A 23,261-nucleotide genomic window follows, 5' to 3' on the forward strand; every position below is an offset into this window, starting at 1 on the left:
CTGTGTCTCCACCATAGCCTGTCTGCCCTGTGTCTCCGCCATAGCCAGACTACCCTGTGTCTCCGCCATAGTCAGTCTGCCCCATGTCCCTGCTATAGGTAGTCTGCCCTGTGTCCCCTGCCATAGCCTGTCTGCCCTTCTTCTCCGCCATAGCCTGTCTGCCCTGTGTCTCCGCCATAGCCTGTCTGCCCTGTGTCTCCGCCATAGTTAGTCTGCCCTGTGTCCCTGCCATAGCCTGTCTGCCCTTCTTCTCCGCCATAGCCTGTCTGCCCTGTGTCTCCGCCATAGTTAGTCTGCCCTGTGTCCCTGCCATAGCCTGTCTGCCCTGTGTCTCTGCCATAGCCTGTCTGCTCTGTGTCTCCGCCATAGCCTGTCTGCCCTGTGTCTCCACCACAGCCTGTCTGCCCTGTGTCTCCGCCATAGCCTGTCTGCCCTGTGTCTCCACCATAGCCTGTCTGCCCTGTGTCTCCGCCATAGCCTGTCTGCTCTGTGTCTCCGCCATAGCCTGTCTGCCCTGTGTCTCCACCACAGCCTGTCTGCCCTTCTTCTCCGCCATAGCCTGTCTGCCCTGTGTCTCCGTCATAGTTAGCCTACCCTGTGTCTCCGCCATAGCCTGTCTGCCCTGTGTCTCCGCCATAGTTAGCCTGCCCTGTGTCCCTGCCATAGCCTGTCTGCTCTGTGTCTCCACCACAGCCTGTCTGCCCTTCTTCTCCGCCATAGCCTGTCTGCCCTGTGTCTCCACCACAGCCTGTCTGCCCTTCTTCTCCGCCATAGCCTGTCTGCCCTGTGTCTCCGCCATAGTTAGCCTGCTCTGTGTCTCCGCCATAGCCTGTCTGCCCTGTGTCTCCGCCATAGCCTGTCTGCCCTGTGTCTCCGCCATAGCCTGTCTGCCCTGTGTCTCCACCATAGCCTGTCTGCCCTGTGTCTCCGCCATAGCCTGTCTGCTCTGTGTCTCCGCCATAGCCTGTCTGCCCTGTGTCTCCACCACAGCCTGTCTGCCCTTCTTCTCCGCCATAGCCTGTCTGCCCTGTGTCTCCGTCATAGTTAGCCTACCCTGTGTCTCCGCCATAGCCTGTCTGCCCTGTGTCTCCGCCATAGTTAGCCTGCCCTGTGTCCCTGCCATAGCCTGTCTGCTCTGTGTCTCCACCACAGCCTGTCTGCCCTTCTTCTCCGCCATAGCCTGTCTGCCCTGTGTCTCCACCACAGCCTGTCTGCCCTTCTTCTCCGCCATAGCCTGTCTGCCCTGTGTCTCCGCCATAGTTAGCCTGCCCTGTGTCCCTGCCATAGCCTGTCTGCTCTGTGTCTCCACCACAGCCTGTCTGCCCTTCTTCTCCGCCATAGCCTGTCTGCTCTGTGTCTCCGCCATAGCCTGTCTGCCCTGTGTCTCCACCACAGCCTGTCTGCCCTGTGTCTCCGCCATAGCCTGTCTGCCCTGTGTCTCCACCATAGCCTGTCTGCCCTGTGTCTCCGCCATAGCCTGTCTGCTCTGTGTCTCCGCCATAGCCTGTCTGCCCTGTGTCTCCACCACAGCCTGTCTGCCCTTCTTCTCCGCCATAGCCTGTCTGCCCTGTGTCTCCGTCATAGTTAGCCTACCCTGTGTCTCCGCCATAGCCTGTCTGCCCTGTGTCTCCGCCATAGTTAGCCTGCCCTGTGTCCCTGCCATAGCCTGTCTGCTCTGTGTCTCCACCACAGCCTGTCTGCCCTTCTTCTCCGCCATAGCCTGTCTGCCCTGTGTCTCCACCACAGCCTGTCTGCCCTTCTTCTCCGCCATAGCCTGTCTGCCCTGTGTCTCCGCCATAGTTAGCCTGCTCTGTGTCTCCGCCATAGCCTGTCTGCCCTGTGTCTCCGCCATAGCCTGTCTGCCCTGTGTCTCCACCATAGCCTGTCTGCCCTGTGTCTCCGCCATAGCCTGTCTGCTCTGTGTCTCCGCCATAGCCTGTCTGCCCTGTGTCTCCACCACAGCCTGTCTGCCCTTCTTCTCCGCCATAGCCTGTCTGCCCTGTGTCTCCGTCATAGTTAGCCTACCCTGTGTCTCCGCCATAGCCTGTCTGCCCTGTGTCTCCGCCATAGTTAGCCTGCCCTGTGTCCCTGCCATAGCCTGTCTGCTCTGTGTCTCCACCACAGCCTGTCTGCCCTTCTTCTCCGCCATAGCCTGTCTGCCCTGTGTCTCCACCACAGCCTGTCTGCCCTTCTTCTCCGCCATAGCCTGTCTGCCCTGTGTCTCCGCCATAGTTAGCCTGCCCTGTGTCCCTGCCATAGCCTGTCTGCTCTGTGTCTCCACCACAGCCTGTCTGCCCTTCTTCTCCGCCATAGCCTGTCTGCCCTGTGTCTCCACCACAGCCTGTCTGCCCTTCTTCTCCGCCATAGCCTGTCTGCCCTGTGTCTCCGCCATAGTTAGCCTGCTCTGTGTCTCCGCCATAGCCTGTCTGCCCTGTGTCTCCGCCATAGTTAGCCTGCCCTGTGTCCCTGCCATAGCCTGTCTGCTCTGTGTCTCCGCCATAGCCAGACTACCCTGTGTCTCCGCCATAGCCTGTCTGCCCTGTGTCTCCACCACAGCCTGTCTGCCCTTCTTCTCCGCCATAGCCTGTCTGCCCTGTGTCTCCGCCATAGTTAGCCTGCCCTGTGTCTCCGCCATAGCCTGTCTGCCCTGTGTCTCCGCCATAGTTAGCCTGCCCTGTGTCCCTGCCATAGCCTGTCTGCTCTGTGTCTCCGCCATAGCCTGTCTGCCCTGTGTCTCCACCACAGCCTGTCTGCCCTTCTTCTCCGCCATAGCCTGTCTGCCCTGTGTCTCCGCCATAGCCAGACTACCCTGTGTCTCCGCCATAGTTAGTCTGCCCTGTGTCCCTGCCATAGCCTGTCTGCCCTTCTTCTCCGCCATAGCCTGTCTGCCCTGTGTCTCCGCCATAGCCTGTCTGCCCTGTGTCTCCGCCATAGTTAGTCTGCCCTGTGTCCCTGCCATAGCCTGTCTGCCCTTCTTCTCCGCCATAGCCTGTCTGCCCTGTGTCTCCGCCATAGTTAGTCTGCCCTGTGTCCCTGCCATAGCCTGTCTGCCCTGTGTCTCTGCCATAGCCTGTCTGCTCTGTGTCTCCGCCATAGCCTGTCTGCCCTGTGTCTCCACCACAGCCTGTCTGCCCTTCTTCTCCGCCATAGCCTGTCTGCCCTGTGTCTCCGCCATAGCCTGTCTGCCCTTCTTCTCCGCCATAGCCTGTCTGCCCTGTGTCTCCGCCATAGCCTGTCTGCCCTGTGTCTCCGCCATAGCCTGTCTGCTCTGTGTCTCCGCCATAGCCTGTCTGCCCTGTGTCTCCACCACAGCCTGTCTGCCCTTCTTCTCCGCCATAGCCTGTCTGCCCTGTGTCTCCGCCATAGCCAGACTACCCTGTGTCTTCGCCATAGTCTGCCAGTCCTGAATTCCCGCCGTACCCAGCGCGCTCTTTGTCCTCTCTTTACCCTGCTTATCCAGCCTCTTTCCCGCTCCTACTTTCTGTCCCCGAGTATCAGCTTCCGCGGCAATAGTCTCCCTCGGGCCTGCCCCTAACGCTCCCTGTATTGGGGGTGGTCCACCTGGTCAGCTCACCCTTGGGAGGTTCGTTGTCGCAGTCCTGTGGGTTCACTCTAGGAGTTCCTGAAGATCTGACACATGGTTTCATCATACCACAGCTGCTGGGCAGGGGAGGAAGGAAAAGAGAGGATCCAGACATTACCGGATGGGATCACAAATTATTCTTTCTTTGATGTAAAACATTTTTTAAAAACCGGAAATGAAATGTTTTATCTGACAAAAAGAATCAGCTGTGATCCCGGTTGTAATGTCTGGATACTCTTTTTCTTCTCCAGATTTTTGGAGTATGGCCTCTTTCACACTTCCGTCGTTGGCTGTGCGTCATAGTGCAGTGAAGTGACGCCTCGACGGACGTTGTGAAAATAGAGGAAAACGTGTGTGATGCATCCAGTATTATGACGGATGCGTCGACTGAGTTCCTGGCCGAATTTTATAATGAGAGAGTAAGGCTACTTTCACACTAGTGTTTTTCTGCGGACGTCTAAAAGCGTCGGCGCGACGCATTGACGGATGCGTCATAAATAGTGAAAAATGCATGCAACGCATACAGGATTTCGACGGATCCGTCGTAGATCCGCTAGACGGTTCCGTCGAAAAACTGGATCCGTTTCATCCGTTTTTATGACGGATCCGTTTTCCCTGCCTAAAAATGGGAGTCTCCTTATGTGATTGGCTACTGGAAAATATGGAAAACTATATATGGACTGTTTTACAGCCCATCTTTGAAAGGGTTTATTAGAGAAAGTGGCAGCGATGGAGCAAGTACTTGTGAGGATTGCAAATGTTGTCACCGATGTGATTTTCGAGACCAATCGCCTGGATATTATGGTTCGGGACAAGGAGGCGACAGCAGCAAGTTGGAGGATGCTTCAACCTCGACGGCGCAGACTATGGATTCATCCCATTAACGCACTGCGGATGACCCGGGGTGTATATTCCACTTTGTACATGGAGTTGCGCCAGAACCCGGAGACATTTTTTAATTATGTTCAGATGAGACAGGAGCATTTTGATTTGTTACTGGAACAAGTTGGGGATGTCATCCGAAGGCAGGACACCCGCATGAGGCTTGCCATTTCACCGGCGGAGCGGCTGATGGTGACCCTGCGGTAAGCTCTTTTTTTAAAAAAAATTATTGTTCATATTTAAACCTTCACATCAGCAGTGAACATGCTCCACAAAATACTGCGCTGAAACACTGCGTTGCATTTTCAGGAGCATGTTAATTTTTTTATTGTTTGTGGTCATTACTAATTTTTTAACACCTGCTGCATAAGAATTCACAGATGTAAAAATGCTGCTTTTAATGGGCACTACAACAGACAAAAAAAAAAAAAGTAACATTTGTGTAAATTGTTTAAAAATGTTATGTGGGTCTTTGCAATTTTTAATAAGTTTTTTTTTTTTCCACAGCTTCTTGGCTACAGGAGAATCCCTTATGTCACTACACTACCAGTTCCGCCTTGGTGTTTCAACTATTTCCGGAATTGTGAAAGGCACCTGCTGCGCTATATGGGATAACTTGCACACGGAGTACATGCCACCACCGACAAGGGACATGTGGCCGCAGAGTGCAGAACTGTTTGAGAAACTGTGCCATTTCCCAAACTGCGTGGGTGCAGTAGATGGGAAACACATCCGCATAGCCAAACCGGCAGGATCAGGCTCAGAGTTCTTCAATTACAAGAAGTACTTTTCTATCGTACTCATGGCCATTGCAGATGCCAACTGCAAATTTCTGGCTGTGGACATTGGAGCCTATGGCCGGTCCAACGACTCCCAAGTTTTCAAAACTTCACCAATGGGCCGTTGTTTGTATGCAGACAATTATGACTTTCCACCAGCCAGAGCACTCCCAGGAACAACTGGACCACCTATGCCGTATGTCTGTGTGGGTGATGAGGCCTTCCAGTTATCCCCACATCTCCTCAAACCGTATTCTAGCAGAGACTTAACCAGAACAAAAAGAGAGTTCGATTACCGGTTAACAAGAGCAATGTGACCCATATTCCACAGCGGCTCCCGCTCGCGGACCTCCTCGATAAGGTGCTCGTCATCGATGCCGGTGATGTCCTCAACATCCGAGTCGGGAGCACGCTGTGAAGACTGAAAAGAAAAAAAAACAAACGAAAAAATGAATACACAAACAAAAAACTACAGCGAAAAAACCCCCCAAAAATACTCACTGCTGGCTGACCGCGGCGGTGACCACCACGTCGACTCCGGGAGCGGCTGGGAGGATCCTCCTGTTCTTGGCCTGAATGTGCAGCAGACTAAAACAAAAGAAAACTAGTTATCTTTGATGTAGGCATATGTTGTATGTGTACAGTGATGTATGATGTTTTGTGTTGGGTGCACTGTGATGTGTCTAGCAACTGTTTGGCCACAACTTACACTCTGCGCGCCCGCACCTGGCATTTCTCCACCCATCTCGTCCCCTTCTGAGAGCCCCTCGGCAGCTTCAGCTTCCTGTGAAAACATAATTAATGCATATAGTGATTAACAGAAATTTTAGCTCACACCCAAAAAAATGTAAAACCTTTTTAACTGACCGCTACACGCTGTCTCTCTGGAGGAGGGCTCCCAGAAGAAGACATTCTTGCTGTTGTCCCAGGTGTCTCTGTAAGTAAAAAGACACTTGTAATCTGCTATACACATTGAGTTGGCAGATTTAGGGTCTTCAAAACTTACAGCTGGAAATTGGCTTGCTGGGTGCACGTGACTGTTCCCTGGCAAGGGTGTCTCTTGGTTCCTGTGGCTCCTGGCTGGCAAGGTGGTTGGGGTCCACCCGGTGGGTCTGTAAGTATAAAAAATGTATAGGTAGACCCACCCCCAAACTCATCTAAAAGATTTCATAACCACCCTGCTCAAAGTATGGGAGCAATGTTCATGCAGACCAACACCAACATTTTTGAGAAACAAACCCAAAACCAAATAGATCCAAGGCACACCAGTTAGAGCTGGATTCCCTACTTCAATAGTATGTGCAAGCTGTAAAACCATTTCCCCCTACCCCCCCCCTCCAAAAAAAACCCTCTTGTACAATTGAAATGCCTACACACCAGTTCAAAATGTATTGATCACATATGTGATTTAAAAAGATCCCTTTAAAAATAATCTAAAAAAATTAAATTTCCCTTTAAAAAAGTTTAGATTACCTTTTATCTTAAAAAAATAAACCCTGAACCAACACAGTATTGCATGTGTGGCCATTTGTACATACACCAGTATGAAATGATACTACGGACATTTTGTAGAAAATTTGTATTAATTCTTTTATTTTTTTTTTACCATCACAATAGGAGCTAAAATGCTCTTTATTTTAAATACAAGTACATCAACTGGAAATGTTTTCAACAATAAAACAAAAAAAAAATTTAAAGAAAAAACAAAACACATACGCAAGACACACACTCACACACTGAAACCACATGCTGCACACACCACAATACTTTGTAAATACATCACAGAAAAAAAATGCATGTGAAATCACCGCACGTGAGTGCACGGACGCATGCACCCGCACTAAAAAACCCAGACACATGCACGAAAGAACACAAGTGCAGGCATAATGCACGTGAACACACAAAAGCACACAGCCAGACAAAAACACGAACACAGACACGCACACACCCGCATGCACCAACACACATACGCCAAAATGGCAGAACTCAGGCTGGAGCTGGACGCTGGCTGTCTTCACAGTGGAAGGCCTCGTGCTGGAGCTGGAATCTCGCAGGACGCTGGCTGTTGAAGGACGATGGCAGGCCTCTGCTGTAGTCAGGTTTAGCTCTGGCTGTATTCAGTAGTACCCCATACAGACACAAACACATGCACACACACACACAGACACGCACACAGACCCACACAAAAATGGCAGTTTTAGTACTCACAATGGCTGGAAGGCTGCAGCTTGAGGTTCCGTAGCTGGCAGGCTGGGCAGATGCTGGCAGGCTGTCTTCAGGCTGTGCTGGCAGGCTGGGCAGATGCTGGCAGGCTGTCTTCAGGCTGTGCTGGCAGGCTGGGCAGATGCTGGCAGGCTGGGCAGATGCTGGCAGGCTGTCTTCAGGCTGTGCTGGCAGGCTGGGCAGATGCTGGCAGGCTGGGCAGATGCTGGCAGGCTGGGCAGGTGCTGGCAGGCTGGGCAGGTGCTGGCAGGCTGTCTTCAGGCTGTGCTGGCAGGCTGGGCAGATGCTGGCAGGCTGGGCAGATGCTGGCAGGCTGTCTTCAGGCTGTGCTGGCAGGCTGGGCAGATGCTGGCAGGCTGGGCAGGTGCTGGCAGGCTGTCTTCAGGCTGTGCTGGCAGGCTGGGCAGATGCTGGCAGGCTGTCTTCAGGCTGGAGTCTTGCTGGCAGGCTTCTTGCTTCTTCAAAAGTAGCTGGCACATTTGGAGTTGAAGGCCCAGGCCTGGTTTATATAGATCTGGGGGTGTCGGGTGAATTGGCAACAAAATCCTGCTTCTGAGCATGCTTAGTGTAAAAAAACGCATTGCAGCGCTGCATTCCGTCATACGACGTGTCCCGACGCATCCTGCGCCCATAGGCTTCCATTCTAGCCAACGACGGATTCCGTAGGATGCGTCGCGACACGTTTTCCCGGCGCAGACAAAAAAGTTACAATCAACGTTTTTTCCAGACGACGTGTCGCCAATTTTCAACGCAACCGTTGCGCGACGTACACAACGCATGACAATGCGTCTCGATGCATCGCCAATACAAGTCTATGGGAAAAAAACGCATCCTGCGGGAGATTTTGCAGGATGCGTTTTTTTTCACAAAACGACGCTTTTAGACGTCCGCAGAAAAACGCTAGTGTGAAAGTAGCCTTAGAGAGTTCATGGAACGTTTTTTTGAAAATTCGGCAGGATCCAGTGCACGACGGACGAAACGTGTGGCCATCCGTCATGATACGTCGCTAATACAAGTCTATGAGAAAATGCAGGATCCTGCAAATTTTTTTGCAGGATCCTGTTTTCTCAAAAAATGATTTATCTCGACGGGACTACAAAGACGGAAGTGAGAAAGTGGCCTAAGGCTGCTTTCACACATCAGTTTTTTGCCATCAGTCACAATCCGTCTAATTGTGAAAAAAACGGATTCGTCGCAGATTGTGAAAAACAGATGCGACGGATCTGTTTTTTTCAGCTAATTGGATCCTAAAAAAATCTAAGCATGCTCAGTTAAAAAAACCAGAATCCGTCGCCGGATTCCATCGTTTGACCGATCTGGCGCCATAGGCTTCCATATTAGCAAACGACAGACGGCGACGGACACAAAAAACTTTACTATGTCCGTTTTCTCCGACCGCCAAATAAACAATTTTTGACGGATCCCGCGAAAAGCAAATGAAACGTGAGGCCATCCGTCGCTAATACAAGTCTATGAGAAAAAACGGATTCGGCGACAACTTTTGCTGGATCTGTTTTTTTTTCAAAATTCACCGTATTGTGACTAACGGCAAAAAACTGATGTGTGAAAACAGCCTTATGGTTCTCCTGTGGACAGATTTTCTCCCCTGAGCTGTCGATCTCTGCTTCTCCTCCAGTGACCATGGTCTTCTCGGCTGCTTTTCTAATTCTCTCCTTGCTTGTGATGTCAGGTTAAGTGGACGGCCATGTCTTGGTAGGTTTGCAATTGTGCCATACTCCTTCCATTATTGCATGATGCATTGTACAGTGGTCTGTGAGATGTTCAGAGCTTGGGCTATTTTAGTCAGTATTCTATTGTTGGGTGTCCTGGGATCAGGGGGTCCTTCACTGTCACCAATGCTAGGGGGCACCTTAGCTTGCCCTGATCCCCAGATTACTTCTTCTGATGGTGAAGACGCCAGGGCCACGTACCTTGCCTTCGCGACTGAATCTGCCCTCAGTGTGTACCCTTCCCTCACCCAGGGAAGAGGGGAGTAGTAGTGTATTGTAAAACACAAACCAGACTAACACGGTAATACGAACAGGGATAACAGAAAATACCAAACATACAAATATACTCACACATATAACAGAGGAATGCATCGGGGAGGATGGGGTAAAGCCAAAGCAGGAGAAGAAGGGGAATTATCACACTTACTAAACCAAGCAACAGTCACAGATAAATCCAAAAAAACGCCTTGTCCACTAACAACCAACAACCTCCAGCCATGCAGCATTAGCTACTCTGACAATGAGTGCTAGCCAGGACCCAGATTATATAGGAGATGGGAGTGGCTAACGGTGAACACCTGAGAGCCTTAATGCAGGAAAGCTTCCAGGAGCTCTCAACTGACCAGATTAATCCATGCATTGCTAAAAGATACTTACACCGTTTAACCCCATTAACGACTGCCAATACGCCTTTTAATGGCGGTACTTAAGGGTACTCCTCAGCACCGCTTTTTAACGGTGCTGAGAAATGAGTGTATAGCGTCCCCCAGTGTCAGAAATTCTACAGGGTATCAGCTACTGGGGGTAGCTGAGACCCCGGAGAACATGATTCAGGTCAGTTTTTACCGACCCCAGTGTTGCAATCACCGTTATTCACAGAATTACAGTGACCGCAAAAAATAAAGTCAGATTTCCCATTTAATTTCTCTCTCCTCTGATGTGATCTAGCACATCAGAGAAGAGAAAAATGGGTTCCCCCGAGCCCCCCCCCCCCAGCACCTCCGTGTCCTGGACCCTCCTGCATCATCGGTCCTGTCCCCCAGCCGCTGACATCTTTTTCCGGGAAGAAAATGGCGGGCACATGTGCGGTGCGCCCTCCAAAATCTGCTGCCCAGCACACGGCAAAAATAGGAATTTTTTCCTATTGGTTCATTTTGATCAATGTGATAGACCCTAACACAGTGATCCAAATAAAAAAAATAGTAAATCAAACCCCCCTTTATCACCCCCTTAGTTAGGTAAAAATAACTAGGGTTGGGCTAGGGTTAAGGTTGTGTTGGGGTTACAGTTTGGGTTAGGGTGGTGTTGGGGTTGGGGTTAGGGTTGGGATTAGGGTCAGGGGTAGGGCTGTGTCTGGGTTGGAGTGAGAATTGGGGTGTTTCCACTGTTTAGGTACATCAGGGGGTCTCCAAACGCCACATGGCGCCCACCATTGATTCCAGACAATTTTGCGTTCAAAAAGTCAAACGGTGCTCGCTGGTCAACTTTTAACCATTATAACGTCCTAACAAAAAAAATTATGTTTCCAAAATTGTGCTGGTGTAAAGTTGACATGTGGGAAATGTTACTTATTAACTATTTTGTGTGACACATTTCTCTGATTTATGGGAAAAAGTTTCAACATTTTCACCAAATTTCTGTTTTTTTAAAATAAATAAACTCAAGTTATATCGAAGAAATTTTACCACTAACATGAAGTACAATATTTCACAAAAAAAAATATTTCAGAATCGGTGGGATCCTTTGAAGCGTACCAGAGCTATAACCTCATAAAGTGACAGTGGTCAGAATTGTTAAAATTGGCTTGGTCGTTAAGTACCAAATTGGCTCTGTCGCTAAGGAGTTAATAAGAAGTTGAAGTTCTTCCAAACTGTGCAGGTGTAGGAGAAATCAGATTCTGTGGCCTCCTTTCTGTCGCGCTAAACCTGTGACAATTTTTTAGAACCTAACCCTGCTTTCCTCTTCTCCATAGCTTTATCCCTGACCTGTCTGGTGGGCTCCTTGGTTTTCATGATGCTGTTTTATCCCTAATGGTCACAACCCTCTGAGGCCTTCACAGAACAGCTGTAGTTATACTATGGAGAAATCACACCCAGGTGGACGCAATGTCATTCAGGATTTTTTTTCGGGGTATCAGACTACAGGAAGTTCCAGCTTCTGGTAAAAATAGTGGAACTCAGTCCATCTTTATTGGGTTAAAAATGATAGTGTCTGCCGGTGCCTCTGTGTGGTTTCCCTCCTCCCACCATGCGGGGACGCCGGCTTACTCACTGCCCTGGCCCTGGATGCAGCAGCTTCCTCACGCGCTCCCTCCTCCACTCTTGTGCATGCAGCACAGTGTTCCCGTGACGTGCCTAGTGCACGCTCCCCTGTTCTTAAAGGGCCATGGTAAAATGCCTCCAACAGCTGGGAGGCGTTTAGTTAGTGGTGCACATGCAAGGTATCTACGAGCCATGAGCTGGGAGGCATCTTGTATAAAAGGCACTTCTTTAGTTAGAAGATGCCTGACCAAACCCTATGTGCCTCTGTATGCTGCCAGGTGCCATCCCGAGTCTGTTATTACTATTCCTGTATCCGGTGTCCCCATAGTTTATTGGAAAGTTATTCCCGTATCCTGTGTCCCGTTAGTCCAGTTTGTCTGTGTTCCAGTCACCGCGGCATCCTATTTCTGAAACTATTTGTGGTATCTATACTCGAACCCTGGTCCCGTGCAGCCAGTCCAGTATCCTTTGCTCCTGGTCCTAGTGCGGCCAGCTCCAGAACTGCTCCTGATATCTACGGCTCTGAGCAGGAACCTGTCAGTACAGTCCGTCAGTCTCCATTGTGGCTAGTCAGTGACCTCGTCAGCGAACCTGACCCATGGGACGGCAGCTGCAGTCTCGGTGCCTGCCTACGAGTGGCACCTGGAGGCTGCCTGCAGCCCCGCCTGTCTCCACCATCAGGAGCTCCAGTGAACACCAGGTAGCTTCCTAGGTGGGTCCAGCCCTGTGGCACAGTGGATCCACAAACCACGTGTGTGTCACCTGCGAGCACAACAAAAATACATATAAAAAGAAGGTGCGAGACAGAGACAAGGGTACGTATTTCTAACGGAATCCAGAGTTATTTTTTAATATGGCTTTTTAACCCCATAAAGATGGACTGATTTCCAATGTTTCTACCAGCAGCTGGACCTCCCAGCTCTTTCTTCTTGATTCTTGCGGCATCTGGTCAGAACGTCGTTCCTTGCACACGGGATCATTCTCTTCAGTGCTGAGCTGGCGTTACCTCCATATCACGTGATGGGCTACTGTGTGTTGTGGAACGCCAACCAGGGCCGTGGGGTACTCGGTACTGGGTCCAGTCCTTAAAGGGGATGTCACGGTGGCGGCGACCTGGTCCGTGGCCCTCGGCGCCCAAGTAAAAGGGAGAGTCTTTAAAGGGGTTTTGTGAATAAAGTTTGTGTTCGTGACGCCACCTGTGGTATTCAGTCAGAGGGGACCGACGCTGCTTAAAGGGGTCCGCAGGGGTGATGGTATGGCAGCTAGATGGGCTCCCGGCGTGTAGATGAAGATGGTGAGTGGTGCAGTAAGAAACAAAGGACACAGGTTTGCAGTCTCTTTGCCTGGTTTACTGATGGTAGCAGGCAGCCACAGTCCAGGACACCAGATCACAGGGCAGGCAGGGTCCGGCCGGCTTGGAAGCGAATTCAGAGTCCTCTTTACCAGGTGGAGTTAAAAGCCTTCCTACTAGTGTGGTGGTGTTGTAGTCCCTTACTGCCTGTGGCTTCTATCAATGTCCTCACAGTCCTCTCTGTCCTCCTTAAAGGTGGGACACTGGGTCTCTATCACGACCCGGGCTCTATGCACCACTGTGCCTCCTGGGTGTTGAGGCAGACAGGTGATGTGGAATCCAGCTGTCCTGTCGGTTTCTGCTGTGCCTCGTGGAGTCTGACACAACCTCGGTCTTACAGCTACCGGTGTCTGCGCTCTGCAAGGAGGTAGCCCAGTCACAGCTATTCTCTCCAGTTCTTTCTCTCCAGTGCTCCACACTCCTGCACGCTCTCTCCAATGTGTTCTCCTTCTGTATTCTGTCTTCCAGGAGCTGCAGCACCTTCTTGGCTGCACGGTGTTGTGGATTCTGTTTTTGGGCTCCCTCTGGTGGTTACAACTGGTACTGGGTGACTTTGGTGGGTTGCGGTCTCTGGTTTCCACCTGCCCATCAGAGGCTGGGTGTTTCCTATTTAACCTGGCTTTCCTGTCATTCCCTTGCCGGCTATCAATGTATCAGTGTGTCTCTGTTACCTTTGCTACCTGCTCCTAGGCCTTCAAGACAAGCTAAGTCTGGATTTCCCTGTTTCATGTTTGCTTTCATGTTTTTAGTCCAGTTTGCAGATATGTAATTCTCTGCTGCTGGTTGCTCTAGTGGGCTGAAATTACCACTCATGTACCATGAGTTGGCACATGAGTTCAAGTAATTTCAGGATGGTATTTTGAAGGGTTTTAAGCTGACCGCGCAGTTCACCTTTTGTATCCTCTGCTATCTAGCTTAAGCGGGCCTCATTTTGCTGAATCTGTTTTCATAACTACGTTTGTGCCTTCCTCTCATTTCACCGTCATTATATGTGGGGGGCTGCTATTTCTGTGGGAATATTTCTCTGGAGGCAAGTGAGGTCTGTGATTCTTCTGATAGGGTGTTGTGTATCCGCTTTTTAGGCTCCCCTGGTGGTTGCTGGTGGTACTGGTGACTTGTTTGCCTTTGCTGCTTCTGTTCACCTGCTTCCATCAGTGTTTGGGAGTTTCCTATTTAGCCTTGCTCTCCAGTCATTTCCTTGCCGGTCATCATTGTAACCAGAGCCTTCGGTTGCATGTTCCTGCTACTAGTCTGCTGATCAGCTAAGTGGACTTTGTCCTTTTGTTTTGTACCTTTTGTCCAGTTTGCAGTTTTTGTAATTCTCTGTAGCTGGAAGCTCTTGCGGGCTGAAATTGCCACTCCTGTGTCATGAGTTGACACAGGAGTCTTAAAGTAATTTCAGGATGGTTTTTGAAAGGGTTTTCAGTTGACCGTGAAGTCCTCTTTTGTATCCTTCTGCTATCTAGTAAGTGGACCTCTCTTTGCTAAATCTACTTTCATACTGTGTATGTCTTTTCCTCTTAATTCACCGTTATTACATGTGGGGGGCTGCTATCATCTTTTGGGGTATTTACCTAGAGGTAAGCCAGGTCTGTTTCTTCCTCTACCAGGCGTAGTTAGTCCTCCGGCTGGCGCGTGGCATATAGGAAGCCGTAGGTATGCTCCCTGGCTACTGTTAGTTGTGTGGTAGATTTAGCTCACGGTCAACTCGAGTTTCCATCACCCGAGAGCTCGTTCGTTACGTTATGTTTCTTACGTTCCCTTGCCATTGGGAACCATGACATAGGGGTAGCTAGATCTCCGGCTGGCGCGAGACGTCTAGAGTCCCCCCAGGAACGTTCCCCGGCTGCTGTTAGTTGAGTGTTGAGGTTCAGGATCGCGGTCAGCTCAGGTTCCATCACCCTAGAGCTCGTCCTGTTTTTGCCCGTGTTATGTGTTTAATTCCCTGCCATTGGGAACATGACAGCACGGCCCCTCACACGTCTTTCTGCCTCAGACTGTTCCAGTCTGCTGTCTGGCACCAACTCCCTAACTTTCCCTCCTATATATACACATATAAGGAAGCCACCCAAAAGCTGGGTCAGAGCTCCCCCTTCTGGCCTGGAGTGTGAACATGTTGTATGTTTGTGGTTACCTGATAAAGAAGATCTTCCTTCGCTTCCAAGCGTGACATCACTCTCCCCGTGAGGAGAGCAATGACACTGTGACAACCAAGACCCTGGGGTGTTACAGTCGTATCACAGAAATTCCCAATAACATATATGTGGAATAGCTCACGGGGTATGAAGAATTTAAGGCACTGTATGTGTGTATAATTATATATACACCCCCTGTATCATCACACACTTTGCGCTTTTGTCTTATTTTATAGTTACAGACTATAAAGATGTTTTTATTTTGACAGAAAACAAAAAATTGCAGGAAAGAACTTGAGATGATTGAAGAAGAGGAGAGACGAGTGCAGCTGGAGTGTGAGGAGCTGGACAGAGCCAAGGAGAGACTGAGGGCCTGGCTAAACAGACTGCGGGGCCAGAGACAGAGCGACCTGGACCTGGTGAGAGGGAACCTCACATCACAGCATAGTACCATTATCATGGGTAGTGTACCCCATGGATGTATACCTGTCATTGATATTGTACCCTCCATCACAAATTGGTGTCTCCACCATCTCAACACCATGGTCCACCTCCCCGTCACACATCTGTATACCCCCACATGTCCTAGTCTAGGCCAATTGCTCCTGTGTGTCCTCCGTCCTAGGCTTGTCTCCAGTGGGCTGCTGTCCAGAAAGAACTGAGAATTTTGGATGTGGAGGAAATCCGGAGCTACCGCATCCCCCCAGGCCCTGTCGTGATGGTCACTGATGTCCTCTGTACAGTGTTTAGACGAGAACAAGGGTGGGAAAATGCCAAACTGCTCATTGGAAAAGACAATTTTTATCAGGTCAGAATATGGGGAACAGATATAGGGGTTTAGCTGACAGCGCATACAGCAATGGACAACATTTTTCTGCCATATGTGACCTGTGATGATCTCTACGTATAGTCACCAATTGTAGGACTGGCACGAAGCATGTACAGCCTGGTGTCTCACCGACTGTAGGACTGAGGAGAGACGGGAATGGTCTGGTGTCTCACCGACTGTAGGACTGAGCAGAGACAGGAATGGTCTGGTGTCTCACCGACTGTAGGACTGAGGAGAGACGGGAATGGTCTGGTATCTCACCGACTGTAGGACTGAGGAGAGACAGGAATGGTCTGGTGTCTCACCGGCTGTAGGACTGAGGAGAGACAGGAATGGTCTGGTGTCTCACCGACTGTAGGACTGAGCAGAGACAGGAATGGCCTGGTGTCTCACCGACTGTAGGACTGAGGAGAGACGGGAATGGTCTGGTGTCTCACCGACTGTAGGACTGAGCAGAGACAGGAATGGTCTGGTGTCTCACCGACTGTAGGACTGAGGAGAGACGGGAATGGTCTGGTGTCTCACCGACTGTAGGACTGAGGAGAGACAGGAATGGTCTGGTGTCTCACCGGCTGTAGGACTGAGGAGAGACAGGAATGGTCTGGTGTCTCACCGACTGTAGGACTGAGCAGAGACAGGAATGGCCTGGTGTCTCACCGACTGTAGGACTGAGGAGAGACGGGAATGGTCTGGTGTCTCACCGACTGTAGGACTGAGCAGAGACAGGAATGGTCTGGTGTCTCACCGACTGTAGGACTGAGGAGAGACGGGAATGGTCTGGTGTCTCACCGACTGTAGGACTGAGCAGAGACAGGAATTGGCTGATGTCTCACCGACTGTAGGACTCAGCAGAGACAGGAATGGTTTGGTGTCTCACCGACTGTAGGACTGAGGAGAGACGGGAATGGTCTGGTGTCTCACCGACTGTAGGACTGAGCAGAGACAGGAATGGTCTGGTGTCTCACCAACTGTAGGACTGAGCAGAGACAGGAATGGTCTGGTGTCTCACCGACTCTAGGACTGAGGAGAGACGGGAATGGTCTGGTGTCTCACCGACTGTAGGACTGAGGAGAGACAGGAATGGTCTGGTGTCTCACCGGCTGAGACAGGAATGGTCTGGTGTCTCACCGACTGTAGGACTGAGCAGAGACAGGAATGGTCTGGTGTCTCACCGACTGTAGGACTGAGCAGAGACGGGAATGGTCTGGTGTCTCACCGACTGTAGGACTGAGGAGAGACGGGAATGGTCTGGTGTCTCACCGACTGTAGGACTGAGGAGAGACAGGAATGGTCTGGTGTCTCACCGGCAGTAGGACTGAGGAGAGACAGGAATGGTCTGGTGTCTCACCGACTGTAGGACTGAGGAGAGACAGGAATGGTCTGGTGTCTCACCGACTGTAGGACTGAGCAGAGACAGGAATGGTCTGGTGTCTCACCGACTGTAGGACTGAGCAGAGACAGGAATGGTCTGGTGTCTCACCGACTGTAGGACTGAGCAGAGACAGGAATGGTCTGGTGTCTCACCGACTGTAGGACTGAGGAGAGACAGGAATGGTCTGGTGTCTCACCGACTGTAGGACTGAGGAGAGACAGGAATGGTCTGGTGTCTCACCGACTGTAGGACTGAGGAGAGACAGGAATGGTCTGGTGTCTCACCGACTGTAGGACTGAGCAGAGACAGGAATGGTCTGGTGTCTCACCGACTGTAGGACTGAGCAGAGACAGGAATGGTCTGGTGTCTCACCGACTGTAGGACTGAGCAGAGACAGGAATGGTCTGGTGTCTCACCGACTGCAGGACTGAGGAGAGACAGGAATGGTCTGGTGTCTCACCGACTGTAGGACTGAGGAGAGACAGGAATGGTCTGGTGTCTCACCGACTGTAGGACTGAGCAGAGACAGGAATGGTCTGGTGTCTCACCGACTGTAGGACTGAGCAGAGACAGGAATGGTCTGGTGTCTCACTGACTGCAGGACTGAGGAGAGACAGGAATGGTCTGGTGTCTCACCGACTGTAGGACTGAGGGGAAGCAGGAATGGTCTGGTGTCTCACCGACTGTAGGACTGAGGAGAGACAGGAATGGTCTGGTGTCTCACCGACTGTAGGACTGAGGAGAGACAGGAATGGTCTGGTGTCTCACTGACTGTAGGACTGAGGGGAGGCAGGAATGGTCTGGTGTCTCGCACCGACTGTAGGACTGAGCAGAGACAGGAATGGTCTGGTGTTGTGAACTATACTTCTTGGCTCCCTCTTGTGGTCACTAGTGGTTTGGCACTTGGATTTTCTTTTCCCAGGTTGGTACTCACCTGGTTCGTTAGGCCTGGGGTGTTGCTATTTAAACTTCCTGGATTCTTAGTCCAGTGCCTGGCATCGTTGTAATCAGTTCATTTCTGTTTGCTCCTGTCTTCAGGTCCTGGTTCCTTGCAAGATAAGCTAAGTCCTGCTTTCTTATTTTTGTTTATTTGCATTGTTCTTATTTTTGTCCAGCTTGCACAAAATGTGATTCCTGATATCGCTGGAAGCTCTAGGGGGCTGATATTCTCCCCCCTCACCGTTAGTCGGTTCGGGGGTTCTTGGATATTCAGCGTGGATATTTTTTGTAGGGTTTTTTGCTGACCATATAAGTCATCTTACTATATTCTGCTATTAGTTAGTGGGCCTCTCTTTGCTAAAATCTAGTTCATTCTTACGTTTGTCTTTTCTTCTTACCTCACCGTTATTATTTGTTGGGGGCTTGTACTATAACTTTGGGGTCTTTCTTCTTGAGGCAAGAGAGGTCTTATTTTCCCTGACAGGGTTAGTTAGTTCTCCGGCTGGCGCGAGACGTCTAGGATCAACGTAGGTACGTTCCCCGGCTACTGTTAGTTGTTTGTGCTAGGATCAGGTATATGGTCAGCCTAGTTACCACTTCCCTATGAGCTGGTATTTATGTTTGCAGACTTTGCTGTAATCTCTGAGATCCTCTGCCATTGGGATCATAACAGTCTGGTGTCTCACTGACTGTAGGACTGAGGGGAGGCAGAAATGGTCTGGTGTCTCACCGACTGTAGGACTGAGGAGAGACAGGAATGGTCTGGTGTCTCACCGACTGTAGGACTGAGGGGAGGCAGGAATGGTCTGATGTCTCGCTGACTGCATAACATTGCTGGTTATAGCTAGATTAGTGACGAAATGTACAATTGGTGGAGAAAGGTTGAACGTGATGGACCTAGATCTTTGTTTGACCTACTTAACTATGTTACTATATGTAACTATGTAACTGAGGAGAGGCAGGAACACTCTGATGTCTCACCGACTGTAGGACTGAGGAGAGGCAGGCAAAGTCATGTGTCTCACCGACTGTAGGACTGAGGGGAGGCAGGAATGGTCTGGTGTCTCACCGACTGTAGGACTGAGGAGAGACAGGAATGGTCTGGTCTCTCACCGACTGTAGGACTGAGCAGAGACCGGAATGGTCTGGTGTCTCACCGACTGTAGGACTGAGGAGAGACAGGAATGGTCTGGTGTCTCACTGACTGTAGGACTGAGCAGAGACAGGAATGGTCTGGTGTCTCACCGACTGTAGGACTGAGGGGAGGCAGGAATGGTCTGATGTCTCGCTGACTGTAGGACTGAGGAGAGACAGGAATGGTCTGGTGTCTCACCGACTGTAGGACTGAGGGGAGGCAGGAATGGTCTGGTGTCTCACCGACTGTAGGACTGAGCAGAGACAGGAATGGTCTGGTGTCTCACCGACTGTAGGACTGAGGAGAGACAGGAATGGTCTGGTGTCTCACCGACTGTAGGACTGAGCAGAGACCGGAATGGTCTGGTGTCTCACCGACTGTAGGACTGAGGAGAGACAGGAATGGTCTGGTGTCTCACCGACTGTAGGACTGAGCAGAGACCGGAATGGTCTGGTGTCTCACCGACTGTAGGACTGAGGGGAGGCAGGAATGGTCTGATGTCTCGCTGACGCATAACATTGCTGGTTATAGCTAGATTAGTGACGAAATGTACAATTGGTGGAGAAAGGTTGAACGTGATGGACCTAGATCTTTGTTCGACCTACTTAACTATGTTACTATATGTAACTATGTAACTGAGGAGAGGCAGGAACACTCTGATGTCTCACCGACTGTAGGACTGAGCAGAGACCGGAATGGTCTGGTGTCTCACCGACTGTAGGACTGAGGGGAGGCAGGAATGGTCTGATGTCTCGCTGACGCATAACATTGCTGGTTATAGCTAGATTAGTGACGAAATGTACAATTGGTGGAGAAAGGTTGAACGTGATGGACCTAGATCTTTGTTCGACCTACTTAACTATGTTACTATATGTAACTATGTAACTGAGGAGAGGCAGGAACACTCTGATGTCTCACCGACTGTAGGACTGAGGAGAGGCAGGTAAAGTCATGTGTCTCACCGACTGTAGGACTGAGGGGAGGCAGGAATGGTCTGGTGTCTCACCGACTGTAGGACTGAGGAGAGACAGGAATGGTCTGGTGTCTCACCGACTGTAGGACTGAGGAGAGGCAGGTAAAGTCATGTGTCTCACCGACTGTAGGACTGAGGAGAGGCAGGTAAAGTCATGTGTCTCACCGACTGTAGGACTGAGGAGTGGCAGGTAAAGTCATGTGTCTCACCGACTGTAGGACTGAGGAGTGGCAGGAACTATCTGATGTTTTTCAGGATGTAAAGTGTATTCTGACTGTTCCTGTCCAGTGTAACGTCCTCCAGTTTGATGTCTTACATTATATGTAGTCTGATTGTGGGTCACTGGACAGTAAAGGTCTGATATTCCACAGGATGTATGAGTGTTACTGGTGGGTTTTTTTAGGGTCTCCGTTGAATATTACTGTTATTGGTGGGTGATGGGAATATTACTGTATTTTGTCTTCGTCCAGGATTTGCAGTTTTACGATGGGTACAAGATGGCAGACTGCATTTTTGCTTCCTTGACCAGAGCAGTAAACAGACCGGAATTTAATGTCCACCATGTCCAGCCAGTGAGCACAGCCGCAGCGTCCCTCTGTCAGTGGCTCGTGGGTCTCCAGCGCTACTGTGGCAATCTCCGTACTTTGGAGCAGGGGAGGGCTCTACTGTTGCAGCTGGAAGCTGAAGATTTGCAGGCAGCAGAGAGGATGGCGGCGCAGAGGCTGCTGCAAGAAAAGCTGAAGATGCTCAAAACCCAAAGCGCAAAGGATCTGCAGACAGCACAGGACACTGAACGAGATCTACAGAAAGATCTGCAGCAGATCACGAGCAAGCGAGCTGTGGCCCAAGAGTGTCAGAGCCGCGCACAGCCCCACCTGACCACCTGGACTGCAGCTTTAAAGGTAAGTGGAGGACAGAGCAGTTACATGGAGCAGAAATATAACCCAACGCTTTGGTTTTTCTCCCATTTTGCATGAGCTGAATTCAAAGATCTAAGACGTTTTTTCTGGACACAAAAGTACTTTTTCTCTCCCATATTGGTCACAATGTGTCTAGATCTGTTAGTGAGATCTTCTTCTCTGCTGAGGTCATACGTCCACCTCACAGTGCGGCAGGTCCAGATGCTGATTAAACACATGATTATTGTCCAGGTCCTTAGGCTGCCACAATAAAAGGCCTCTGTAACCTGCACTTTTATCACACAGCACAATTCCACAGATGTTGTACGTTTTTGAGGGAGCATTCAGTTGGCATGCTGACTGCAGAAATGACTACCAGAACTGCTGCCGTGAATTGAATGTTCATTTCTCCACCATAAGCCATCTCCGAAGATGTTTCAGAGAATTTGGCAGTACAGCCTCACAATCTCAGACCACGTGTAGCCACAGAGGCCTAGGACCTCAACATCCAGCAAATTCTCCCCAACACGGTCTGAGACCGGCCACCCTGACAGCTGCTGCAACAATTGGTCTGCATTACCAAAGAGTTTCTGCACCAACTGTCAGAAAGCGTCTCTGAGAAACTCGTCTGCGCTCTCGTCGTCCTCATTGGGGTCTCCACCTGACTGCAGCTCGTCGTACTCTTTGGGGTCTCCACCTGACTGCAGCTCGTCGTACTCATTGGGGTCTCCACCTGACTGCAGCTCGTCGTACTCATTGGGGTCTCCACCTGACTGTAGCTTGTCATCCTCATTGGGGTCTCCACTTGACTGCAGCTCGTCGTACTCATTGGGGTCTCCACCTGACTGCAGCTCGTCGTACTCATTGGGGTCTCCACCTGACTGTAGCTTGTCATCCTCATTGGGGTCTCCACCTGACTGCAGCTCGTCATCCTCATCAGTGTCTCCACCTGACTGCAGCTCGTCATCCTCATTGGGGTCTCCTCCTGAATGCAGCTTGTTGTCCTCATTGGGGTCTCCACCTGACTGCATCTCGTCATCCTCACCAGGGTCTCCACCTGACTGCAGCTCATCATCCTCACCAGGGTCTCCACCTGACTGCAGCTCATCATCCTCATCGGAGTCTCCACCTGACTTCAGCTCATCATCCTCATCAGGGTCTCCACCTGATGGCAGCTCAACATCCTTCTCACCGGGGTCTCCACCTGTCTGCAGCTCAGTGTCCTCATTGGGGTCTCCAACTAACTGCAGCTCATCATCCTCACTGGAGTCTCCATCTGACTGCAGCCCATTGACCTCATTGGGGTCTCCACCTGACTTCAGCTTGTCATTCTCATTGGGGTCTCCACCTGACTGCAGCCCATTGACCTCATTGGGGTCTCCACCTGACTTCAGCTTGTCATTCTCATTGGGGTCTCCACCTGACTGCAGCCCATTGTCCTCATCGAGGTCTCCACCTGACTTCAGCTCATCATCCTCACTGGGGTCTCCACCTGACTGCAGTCCATTGACCTCATTGGGGTCTCCACCTGATTGCAGCTCGTCATCCTCATCGAGGTCTCCACTTGACTGCAGCTCATCATCCTCATCAGGGTCTCCACCTGACTTCAGCTCATCATCCTCATCGGGGTCTCCACCTGACTGCAGCCCATTGTGGTAACTGACTTCACTGGGTAAATGCTGACATTCAATGACGTTGGGCACTTTGGACACATGTTTTCATCACAGATGAATCCCCGTTTTCACTGTACAGTGCAGATGGCAGACTGCATTTGATTTATGGCGTTGGGTGGGTGAGTGGTCTGCTGATGTGAATGGAGTGGCCCATGGTAGCAGTTGGGTTATGTTACGGGCAGATGTATGTTATGGACAACGAACACGCGTACATTTTATTGATGCCATTGTGAATGTGTAAAGAAAAAGTGATGACATCCTGAGGCTACGGTAGTGCCACGATTCATCCCCACATTGCAGCAGCATAAAGCACGGCCCTGCGTTGCAGCAGGATAGCGCACAGCCCCACGTTGCAGCAGGATAATGCGCAACCCCACATTTCAGCAGGACAATGCACGACCCCACATTTCAGCAGGACAACGCACAATCCCACGTTGCAGCAGGATAACACATGGCCCCACATTGCAGCAAGATGACACACAGCCTCATGTTTCAGG

At 50.6% G+C, this 23,261-nt stretch overlaps 1 protein-coding gene across 1 annotated transcript in view; it reads left to right on the forward strand.

The window, feature by feature from the left end:
- DNHD1 (dynein heavy chain domain 1) overlaps nt 1-23,261 on the forward strand; it is a 458,413-nt gene that overhangs the window by 274,788 nt on the left and 160,364 nt on the right. Inside the window, exons 29-31 of the mRNA XM_077299004.1 lie at nt 15,214-15,363; nt 15,570-15,752; nt 20,663-21,094. Of these exons, the coding sequence (XP_077155119.1) occupies nt 15,214-15,363; nt 15,570-15,752; nt 20,663-21,094 (765 nt within the window). The remainder of the gene's footprint in view (nt 1-15,213; nt 15,364-15,569; nt 15,753-20,662; nt 21,095-23,261) is intronic.

Source organism: Ranitomeya variabilis, chromosome 3, assembly GCF_051348905.1.
Source record: "Ranitomeya variabilis isolate aRanVar5 chromosome 3, aRanVar5.hap1, whole genome shotgun sequence".
Taxonomy (NCBI): Eukaryota; Metazoa; Chordata; class Amphibia; order Anura; family Dendrobatidae; genus Ranitomeya; species Ranitomeya variabilis.